The following is an 11,449-nucleotide window of genomic DNA, read 5'->3' as shown; positions in this document are numbered from 1 at the left end:
ATGCTTTCATGTGAGACAGGGGTACCCTTTCAGTAAAGGTGGTACTGTCAAAAGGGCTCTGTTTGCATCTAACAACTGCTAACTGCTTCTCTGGATTTTTTTTTTTTTTTTTTTGATTTGCTGTCTACAGGAAAATACAGATGTTTCCCAAGATCACCTTTTTAAGTTTTCCTTTTAAGTTGTTTAAGACAATTACCAGCAGATAAAGTTTTAAAATAAACACACAGGACCATACTAACCAGCTGTCATTATTGATTTTTTTTTGAGGTTATTGGCCATTTCAAAGTGCCCTAAAAATGACTTGCACATGATGAGACAAAAGGAATCTTCTGCTAATTCTACATGCAACACATTGCAACTCCCGAAGCACTGTTCAGAAAGTTGTTACTGAATCCAGCCTTTGTAAAAGGATCCCCTATGTTCCTTGCTGAAGTGTGCCGTCTTCTTTAATCATTTGTTACATATAGTCCAAACAGTATATTAACAGGGCTGTGAAATACACGTAAAAGCAAAGAATCCAAAGAAGTCACTAAAATCATTAATCAGACTGAAAAATTCCAATTCCAGTTCTTCTCCATGCCAGATTAAGTAAATAATGGCCTAGATCAACTTTGTGAAGCTGTAGATGACGGTTTCCATAGTATTTTCAATAGTTCTGTCTTGGAGGAACAAAGCTGTCAGAGAAATGTCCACTGCTACTGTGCCTGACAGCATGGATTCTCCTTCCAGCAGCAACACCCTTTGGAACATGCTTATGCTTTATTTCCATCTTGTTTTACAACTGTTACTGATCTTTGTACCTTATTTCAGCCCTGTCAGTCTCATCTGCATAGATAAAAAGAGCATGCTTACAAATGTCATTCTCCATTTACATCAGTGGCTTTATTATGCGAAACTAGGGTTAAGCTAATTGTTTACAGTGGTGTAGGCACATCATTAACTGTTAGTTCAATGCTGCGATTGAGTTTGTATGAAACATTTGCAGTACAACCCTGTACTTTTTTGAATTCAAATTCTTCAAAATTAATCTATACTTTCCACACTGAAATTCTACAATGTCTATCTCTATAGGCTGTACAATAATTCTTTAGATTAAAATATGTAGAAAAATATGTCTATTATAAGTAAAACATTTGATTGTCTAGCCAGTATTTATAAAATACAATAAACATGATTTTAAATCTGAGAATTTCATTTATAAAACATACATTATTTTGCATATACAATTGTTTTAAAAGCCAAATTTGTGCAAGAAGACATGGATTTTTGCCTTGCCTTGTCATTCATGTCTGTCTTTATTTAAAAATTACAAGCATAATGGTCATTAAAACAAAGAGATGTAAAGTTGGTTTTCCTGCTGCTGAAGTGCGTTCAAGCTCTTGGTAGAGGGGAGTTTTAGGACACGAAGCAGCTCTTGTTCTGATAGAGACTTCTGAGAAAGAGAAGTCACATTTCAAAGCACTGAAGTTACCAGCATTATTGGGTACTTCCACTGTCTTCAGCATTGATTTAAATCCTGGTACAGTAGCCTGGGAACAAACAGGAAAGATTTCTTTCTTACTTGGTTTTAAATGTTAATTTCAGCTGTGTAACAAGCATTGTCTAATGTGTTGCTTTAAATGTGTCTGACCTATTAAAAAAAGTGTTCTAAACGTAAACTAAACTACAGAATGAGAAAACCGTAAAGTTTCTCTCATACAGCAACTAGACTAAACCAAAGTAAACTGAGATGGAAATGATACTAGAATGTCTCTTTTGGTGCTTTTTCACAGTAGACAAGGGTTTTAGCTAACTTTGCTTTATTTGGGTCATTGATTTAAAATGAACTGATTGATTAAATTGCTTAGCAAGAAGAACCAGAAAACCTGAAGGATGCAGCCTGTTGGGTAACTAACCTTGTTAGGCAGTGGCAAAGCAATACATGAGGTCTGCTTCATGTGAACAGAAACAAGAATGTGCAGTCATAACAAGCAAGAAGCTAGCAGCAAAAACAAGTACTGGATACCACGCAGGTTTCTCTACTGAGTAAAATAATTTCTTGGTCATGACTTTTCCTTGCCTTTTTTTAATGTGTTAACATTAAGTGGAATTGCTTGCCTCCACAGACAAAACTAAAGGCAGTGCTGGCTTACTCCTTTTGCTAGCTCCAGCAGGAGGGCGGGGGGGGGGGGGGAGCATGTGAAGGTGGTGGTCCCTTGGTGCTCAAGACCAAAGAGGAATTTACTAGATGATTGGCATTTTACAGCAGAAAAATCCCTTCCCTGGGAGACGACAGAGGAGTCTTCTTTCAATGCAGCAGCGATTTTTGGCACAAGGGACCATGGAGCACTGTGTGCTGTACAGGAGAGGGAATCCTGCAATTAAGGGTAAGCATAAACCCTTGGCTGGCACCAGGCAGAGACCACACAAATAGCTGGACAGATTTCCCCAGCACAGGCTATTGGCAGCATGCACAAAGCAGCCATTTCCACCCAAGGGAACAGCCATCACTGATGGCCTTGTCAGGCTGCTGCCTGGGGTGGCCTGGATCCCAGCCTCTGTCTCGTCACCATCGAGGGGCTATGTGGTTTGCTTCAAACACCTCTAGCTAGCATCACCATGGCCCAGACACGCAGCTGGCTCCACCATCTAGCTCAGACGAGTGCTTATTTCTGAGCATTTTGAGGACCAGAGGACTGTATCAAAAAATGTCCTTACTACTGGTTAAGGTTTTAAGTTTGTGGGGTTTTTCTTTTGTTTGGTTGTTGTTGTTGTTTTTTTTTAAATCTGCTAAAAAGCCTTTCAGGTCCTATACATGACTTGAGCAAGTTCAGCTCATTCATCTGTAGGGGTTCAGTCTCACTGTGTTCAAGAACTCAATGCAGTTAGAAACAATAATTTAGCAAATCAGCACACTTACATTGATCACGTATACCCCAGGCAAAAGGAGAAGGAAGTACTCTCCATGTTCATTTGTTCGGTAAGGGCAGACATGAGGTCTTCCTTTGGCTTCCACGATTGCATTTGGAATAGGATTCCCGTTCTTATCAGTAACTTGACCTTTGATGCCTGTGCAAAAGGGAGAGGAGAGAAAGATCGCAAAGTGTAATTATGCTCAGCCTCCTGGTCTGGAAGGGCTGGACTAAATGTTGCTGGATGCACACAAAGCCAGTTTCCTTCATTTCCAGCACATCTAAGCAGTCACGTAAGTCACATATCTTACTGAAAAAAATTAAAATAGAAAATCCTTTTTTTATTTTTAATAGTTTACCACCATGTTAATTTAGAAAACAGCATTCTAATCTCTGCTTTCTCATTTGCTGAAATTATCACATACACTTATATTATTGCATGCATCTTTACTAAACAGCTTAATACCTCAAAATCCTCCATGCCTTTTTTTTTTTTTTTTTTAATAACAGCCTCTAATCTAGTAATTCCAGAACAACAACAGTGTCTGCTTATGGAGTGGTTTCTCACACACAGCCTTAAAGGTATCACTGGCATTAAGCAAAGATAAAAGAGCAGTCAGGCATTCAGGGCAAGAAAAAGGCAGATAAGCAACAGATTTATGCAAACCCTTCAATTCTGTTCATTATGAAATACCACAGCTTCACTAAGTAGAAGTTCTTTCCTCCAACTGTGGAGTCAAAAGCATACCTAGAAAGGCCTTAAAACAAACAAACAAAAAGCCAGCAAGGACCCAGAAAACATTTTGCACATATGCACACGCACATGTCCAAACACACAAGTCTGAGACTTCCAAAATAAAGGACTGTGCCACAGCCGGAGAGGAAAGTCGACTCATGGAGAGGGGTGTACAGTAAAGTGGTCCCAGGGGACTGTCCCCTGCTCCTGCCCCAGCACATTTTAAGCCCCTTGTGCCATCGCAGCCATGCCAGCTGCCCCACTCCTGATACTCACACGTACAAGCTCTCCTCTCTAGCCTGTGCCTGGCCTTGTAGCACTTGCAATTCAAGTCTTTCCTTGTAAGCCACAGCTCCCAAGTTTATGCTATAAATGTGAAAAAAATCTGACTTTTCACTTAAAAGACAGACAGATAGATAGCTTCCTACCCTAAGGTATGTAGAAGAAAAACTTGAAAATGGGACCTCATTATCAGAAAAGTCAGGTGTCTCTTGTGAGGGATTTGTGTTTGTTGCTTTAAAAAACAAACAAAACCAAAATGACTCCACCAAAACATTCAGTTCTGAATCTGATCTTTTGATTGGGAAGGGAAGGGAAAAAAAAGCAAGTGACTGACTCACAAGTTTGGCAATACAACTGCTGCCAAACTGGCACCTAGCTCAGATATATCTGGAAAGCGACTGAGGAATGGAAAAAACTTTGATATCTGAAGTGGCTGAGCCAGAGCTTCTCGCCTGTGAGGTCTGACACTGAACTGGGCTACTTCAGGAGTCCCCACTTTGCCCACCAGCCTGTCCGCAGCTCTAGCTCCCTTCCCTGTTCGCATACCCACCTAGATGCACTTGTTTTATATATTCAATTAAAGCAACTTTGTTGTCTCTCCAGAACTGTTCCAGCTGGTCTTCAGGGGGATATTTACAGCATGACAGCTCCAATGTAATTTCAAAACATTGTCCCCAGACATAGTTGTAATCTTGCATTCCACCTTAAATTTGAAATAAAACAAATGGTGTTTAGCTGGAAGGAAGCACCAATTTCAAGCTAGAAGAACAGCAGGAGAGTTTAAAACTGGTACTTGCATCACATTTGTAAATAGGTACATCAGTAAAATACACCAGACAAATTATTCTTCAGTGCCAGAGTCACTTATATTTACTGTCTACTGTGGAAAAACAGCTTAATTACTCTACAAGATGCATGTAGAGTAATGCTACATGCATACAACACTACAACACTCCCAAATAAATAGAGGCAGATAAATTTATGGTTTGGCATAGAGTTTGCCGTTCTCACAACTGCCCCATGAGCCTTTTAAGGATCTGAATTCGGATTGTGAAAGCAACATGTAGTGCCACAGTATACAGGCCCACGATTCTATTGGCTACAAATAAACAGAGATTAAAACACTTCTGTAATCAAAGATAAAGAAAAGAAAAGAAAAGAAAAGAAAAGAAAAGAAAAGAAAAGAAAAGAAAAGAAAAGAAAAGAAAAGAAAAGAAAAAAAGAAAAGAAAAGAAAAGAAAAGAAAAGAAAAGAAAAGAAAAGAAAAGAAGAAAAGAAAAAAAAAGAGGATGATATATAAACAAGACTTTGGTTTTCTTCCTGAAAGGAGAGGAAATAAATAGGTTTTGATCTCGGTTACAGCAGATGAACTGTATGCACTGTTAACAGTAGAGTCATTCCTGACTTGCTCCAAGAAAGGATTTTGGCCTCCAGGCTACGTGTAGCTATGCAAACATATCGATGTAGTATTAACAAATGGTCTGTGATGCCAGGGCTGTGTGTGTGTGTGTGTGTGTGTGTGTGTGCGTGCGTTCTATATAGTTATGAGAGAACTGCTCTGGCCTTGAGAAGGGGCAGGAGAGAAGCCAGACAGCAGAAGCTGCCTCATTCACTTGTGTACCTGCTGACCAGGAGAGTCTATGAATGCTTGTGTCCTGCTCAGAGACTCTACGGGAATGTGGTGGCTTAATCAGCTCACTAGCTACTTGAACCAGCCCTCTACTGTGGGCAAAACCACAGCAGTTTCATCATCAGGATGGCAAAAGCGAGTGAGAACATCGTATCTGAAGCACCTGAAAAGGTATCATTGACATTCTTACCTTCCAGTGGGTACCACGAATACCCATTGGTAATGCCTTCTGGAAAGGGTTGTCTGTTGTCACACCCAGCCCCTTTGTACATGCTCGCATGGTTGAAAGAATAGGTTTTCGCCAGGTGAATAAAAACATCATCATCTGGAGATCTGCTATAGCCTTTTAAAGAGCCGGTAACTGCAGAATAAAGATAGCCAGCATGTAACTCCCACTATTGGTAAAACATACAGTGCTGCTTACATACAGGATGAGAATCTCTCAAACAGACACATCAGGCTTTTTCATGGGGTTTATCAAAGCCTATCCATCCCAGCTCAAAGGCTGCAAAAACCTTGCAGAAAACTTGTGAGTTTTGCTTTGATACAGCTAAAGCCCCTAAAACAAATCAGATGTGGAGAAACATTTGGTATTATCTTACCTGAGTTACCATTATCAAATGTGTAACTGGCAACCAGGGCACCCCCATGCAAGTTTGCTGAAAGGACAAATGTTTCATTTTTTATCCAGTTCATCACTGCTTGAGTCTCTGGCTGAATGGTGACGTTGTTACTTTCAAAGACATCAGGAAAATTCCGGTTCAGATCTTCTCCATTCTTATTGTACCTTAGAAAGAGGAAAGACATTCCCGTAACAGTTTTGCCTGTAGACACCTCCACATTGTCAGACTCCTGTAAGTTATGATGATCTGTGGCATGCCAGTGTCTTTAGGGAACAGGCATGAACACCATCACAAATGTATCTTTTCAAGCATTACAAAAACGGACTTTATTTTGCACATACACATGCCTACACACGCATGAATTAGAAAAACCTAATCCAGGTCAGGATGTTGTCCTTCTGAGTGTGTTTTTCCACTCATATCGGAACGTGACCAGTGCATAGTTGTATCCCTTCCACTGCTGCCACTCTGGGCATAGAGCAAAAAATTTTACTCAAAAACAGGATGTATTTCCTTCTACCTGTACTTGAAGGTCTAGCTGTTTACACAAATGCTTTATTCCTTTCTTCCTTTTTCACTCAGAGAGGTCAGTACAGACAGTACTTAGTTTCTCAGAGTATAGAGGGTACTTAGCTTTAGCTGTGCTAATTTTTAAACTCAGTTAGTTAAATTCACTCTATTTGCCACTGAGGGGGATTTAAAAAATTGCATGCTCCATAAATGCCCTAGCCATGTGCTGAGCAATAAATCTCTTTCCCAATCAAAAGGAGGGCCTAGACAACTGAATACTGTCTGTACCTAACCTACCTTCTCGCTGCTCCAGAAGTTGCCATAGTCAGAGATCCAGGAGAACTTCTAGCTCAGGAGTTTAAGGCAGCTTCTGCTTTTCTTGCACCTTCCAGCTCTGTCCCATGGGCATTTCTTCCTGTTCTCTCACTCTCTCCTCTTCTACTTTCTTAATCTTTTCTCCCCTTTTTGGTGTCTCCAATAGTTACATTCAAGAATGCAAAAGTAGCATTTTCTTCTGCATCAGTTTTTTTCTAGCACTGCTATTAGCACAGTACCTATTCTAGCTAGTTCTGTTTCTATAAATCTTACACAACCTCTTACTAGGTCTTAGATCATTAAATCTACTAGGTCTGCAAACAACATGATGAACCTTAGAAACATATTTAGAAGTCCATTTGACAAGCTTAGACATACTTTTTTCTCATTAACTGGGGTTACATAGTTCTCCTACTGAAATAGATACCTGTAGCTGGACTTTCTCTTCTTTTTTCTAGCACCCTAAAGGTCTAAATAGGTTGTTGTGTTTCTATTCACAGTGTGCATCTCCTGCCTAAAAGGTTAGGTCATTATATCATTCTGACCAATTTTCCTCTAGCTCCAGCACATATAAACACCAGTCTGACTCAGTCTTCTAAAATCTCTATGCTGTAACAGAGCATCTTCAGAAGAGCACAGGACAAAATTAGCCCTAACACATCCTCCAAGCTACTCTCTCCACCAAGTATGACTCAGACATTTGGCCATTCCCACCTACTGCTCTCCAACCATTTCCTTCACCCACTCCCACCCCCCTGAGCCACCCTTACCTTCCGTGTGAGTAATAACAATCAGGCACTTTTGTAGCTTCAAATCCATCAGGATTCATTGTTGGCATGATATGAATCCGGGTGTTATTAAGTAACCGGGTAACAACTGGGTCACGTCTATAGTTTGTCACCAGGAAGTCTATCAAATGGAGCAGAATTTCTCTCCCAACAGTCTGTATAGAGAAGGATGGATTTTATTTTAAGTCTACTATGAAGAAAAGACCCACAACCTTGCACTTAGTTGTTTGTTTTTTTTTTTAACTGGATTACATAAACATACAAGGCACATGAGCATTCTAGCCAAAACTGTTTTGTTTCGTGCTTTCCCTCTAAAAATATTTAAAGTAATTTAATAGATGGAAGTCGTCACCAGAGGGTTTTCACAAGAGTTTTAAACCCAGATCAACCCAGCCTTTTTCTATAACGGGAAACTGACTGTGTCAGCTACACCGTTTAAATACTGTACGGATAAAGACTGAATGCAGGCCTCACCAGAAACTAAAACTGCGTAGGCTGCTGTACAAAAAGCATGTTAAAGATTACGTGGGCTTGGATACGCAACACTGCATTAGTTTCATTACCGTCAGCTCTGTGCTGATGCCTGAGGGACTCTGGGCCCTGCACCTAGAGTGCCTGTGCTGTGCACCACCGCTGGGCAGTGATGGTTCAGAAGAAAGGAAGACAAGCCCTTCCACGTTTTTCAGGGTGCTATGGAGCAGGATTTTTTCTTGTTGATCCTCTTTTCTGTGATCTCTCCTTTAATGCACGGTCAGATGAGACTGACTCCCAGTTTGGGGAGAAGTGACCCATATGCACTTCTGTTATATGCTCTCTCATGTTGCTTTATTTTAATGTCATGAACATGGGCATTGGGGAACTCAAACAGGTACATAAAATTTTTTAGAGAAACAGAGAGAAGGACCATTTGGATGCAGCCTTTGGATTCAGGGAAAGCGGTCCTGGAGAAGACGGTATTCTTTCCGCATCTAAGTTTGTTAAGTTGTGAAAGTTGGCAGGTCATTACTAACATCTTCCTTTGGTCTACTCTGGCAAATTTTAGCCAATTTACTGGCAACTTCCATTTACAGTGAGTTAAGACCAATCCTATTGTGCCCCAGAATCCACTAGCACAGTGTGTTCACTGGACCATCTTCCCAGGAGCACTGTGACCCATTTCTCAAGGGTGCCGTAGGATTCCTGTGCCTTGGCTGGGATGGGAACAAATCAAGACTTGCAACTAGATGAGCTCTGGAAATAATTTATCTCTACTTTTTCCCCCAAGAACGAAGCCTGGTAAATCACTGCAGGCTCTAATTCAGAGTTACAGAGTCTCAGTATCTTTTAGAATGAGTCTTGCACCACTAAGACAGAAATACTGCAAATACTTTTTTTTTTCCTTCTAAATTGAAGACATGGAACAGCTTTACTGGATGAAACTGGTGTCACAAATAAACATCTTCCTGTTTGCAAACAGATAATAGCTAGGGTAAAAGGTGAGTGAAATTGGGCAGAAAAAAAGGAATATTTCTTCATCGCTGTTTGCTGCACTAATATCTTCTCGTTAAATTTTCTCATCAGCGCACTGTAGGTGGCAAATCCTGCTCCGGCTGTTGAGGCAAACAGGAAGCACCAACGCTCTGTCCAGCAGGACCTCTGCCTGCAGCAGCTGGTTGGTACAAGATGGGGCAGGAGGGCTGGGTGCACTCGCTGTTCAGGTTGGGAGCAAACCATGTCCTGTCTGTTAGCAGCAATTGCTGTTTATGGTTGGGGGGGTGGGGGGAAGTAGTGCCAAACATGACTCCATTAAGCTGCAGATCACACCTTCTTAAGTGTTATACATAAAGAAGGTTCCCAGTCTCTGAATTAGAGCTTGAGCAATTCTGCCACGCTGTTTGTGTGGGGAAAAAGGATGCCCCCCCAGCAGATTTGTACCTGAGTTCCCTAGCCTTTGTCCGTCAGTTCCTAATGGTCTCATGCAAGCTACCATCGAGTAACATGCTATGGGAAGCTGCACTATATAAACGTATTTACTGTCCCAATAACTAAGTGGTTCTTTGTCTAGACTCTACAGCAAATGGGCTTTGAGAGAGGGAAAGGTACCTAACACCTTCTATTGCCAGTAACTTTCAAAATGGCACCTGAGCACATGCAAGCAGACTGCTCTGCAGTTTAGACAAGTTTACTTTGCGAAATTTTTGAAGGAGAGATGCCACAGAACCTGCCTTATGCAGGCAGCTCAGTTCCAGCTCTGGGTGATAGACATCTTGGGAAACACACGGAGCAGCTGGGAAGGAAGGGAGGGAGGGAGGGAGAGAGGGAGGGAAGTCAGCCAAATCATGGCCCTGGGCAGGAGAGAGAAAGCTTGCAGACTCGGAGGCAACAAGAACAGCCCTACCACAGAGACAGCTAAACTACAGACAAGACTGGACTGCTCTCTGGAGGTACAGGAAACAGTCTTTGCCCCCACTGTAACTTCTCTTCAGAGATCCCCCTCGCAAAAGGAAAAAAAAAAAGTACAGAAGCAGGAACAGGAATGGGAAAAATTCAGAAAGAAAAAAAGAAAAAGAAGAGATGGTGGAAAAGGACAATGTTTATAGACAACAGAAGTGGAGCAGTGTTCCATAACTGATATTCTTCGCATTGAACAGTCTTATATTGTATATGTAAGTCTGGGTTACAAAGAAATGAATCCTATTTCACAGAATTCCTTGTATAGCTATTGGCTGTTGTATCTGAGTCCTTTAGTACATTAAACAGCTCAGCATACATCCATCACAGAGGGTTTGTACTCTGATCCAGTCCCAAGGGGGGGGGGGAAGCGTGTTTATTACGAGTCTGTTTTGCTAAGGCTACAGAGGGGTGTTGTTTTGGTCCAGATTACTCTGCATCTCTTTGAAAAGTACAGTCAGAGGTGTTTGGGGAGAGGAAAAGAGAGAGCTTTAGGTTCTGGCTACAAAAAGATCAAAACTCAAGTTTTAATCAAGTCCGCAGAAGGCATCTCCTGCTCAGACAAGCTTTACCCTGACACTAAAGAGGTCAATTGTGCCTGCAAAGCAAAGTGATCAGACATTTGTTTTTACTTTAGAGCTTCGGATAAATCCTCTAGATACAGACTGTCAGCAACCTGGGTCCAGTGTATGTCAAGGACAAGGCACCTTGCCTGCAGTCTAATAGCAGGCAGAGAGCAGAGGACAGCCTTCATGTGCTCTGGGGCTTTGAGTAGACATGATGAAGTATTTGGTTTTAATTGCAGTCTCCCAAGGGTGATGGCCTCATGCCCAGGTGTATTATCTTATGGTAGCACAGTTGAGGAGTGACACAAAAGCAAAGGAAAAACCCTTCTGCCACCTCTGGGGGCACAGTTGGGTTTTCAGCTTCTCTGTGCCCTTTCAGATGTCAAAGTTTCACTGTGTACCCCAAAAAGGCGGAGTCAGAAGGAGGGGCTTTCGGCGATCCTCAGGCAAAGTCTTGAATGAAGAACCATATGTCAGGGCATGGATCTACAGCGTAGAGAAGGGTGTGACTGCAGTTTCCATGGACCTACCCCTTAAACTTGCTGACTGTATTGCTACCAGTGCAGCTGGGTCAGTGCACTGCTCAGCTCCTGAAGGGCTTGCTCAGGAAGCCCTAGCTCCAGCTAGTTAAAAGATTAAGGCTAGCAGCAATTGCACCTGCACTGTAATACCTCACTG

General features: G+C 41.6%; 1 protein-coding gene across 1 annotated transcript in view; it reads right to left on the bottom strand.

Moving 5' to 3' along the window:
- Positions 1-863: 863 nt before the first annotated feature.
- CPM (carboxypeptidase M) overlaps positions 864-11,449 on the bottom strand; it is a 37,573-nt gene continuing 26,987 nt past the window's right edge. Inside the window, exons 4-9 of the mRNA XM_026074767.1 lie at positions 7,758-7,930; positions 6,142-6,326; positions 5,730-5,900; positions 4,460-4,612; positions 2,900-3,048; positions 864-1,529 (exon numbers count right to left, since the gene is read on the bottom strand). Coding sequence (XP_025930552.1) covers positions 1,296-1,529; positions 2,900-3,048; positions 4,460-4,612; positions 5,730-5,900; positions 6,142-6,326; positions 7,758-7,930 — 1,065 coding nt within the window. The 3' untranslated portion in view covers positions 864-1,295. The remainder of the gene's footprint in view (positions 1,530-2,899; positions 3,049-4,459; positions 4,613-5,729; positions 5,901-6,141; positions 6,327-7,757; positions 7,931-11,449) is intronic.

The sequence above is a fragment of the Apteryx rowi genome, unplaced genomic scaffold (assembly GCF_003343035.1).
Source record: "Apteryx rowi isolate R43461 unplaced genomic scaffold, aptRow1 scaffold_4, whole genome shotgun sequence".
Classification (NCBI taxonomy): Eukaryota; Metazoa; Chordata; class Aves; order Apterygiformes; family Apterygidae; genus Apteryx; species Apteryx rowi.
Note: the sequence above shows the minus strand (reverse complement) of the source record. Positions and strands in the feature narration are given on the sequence as shown.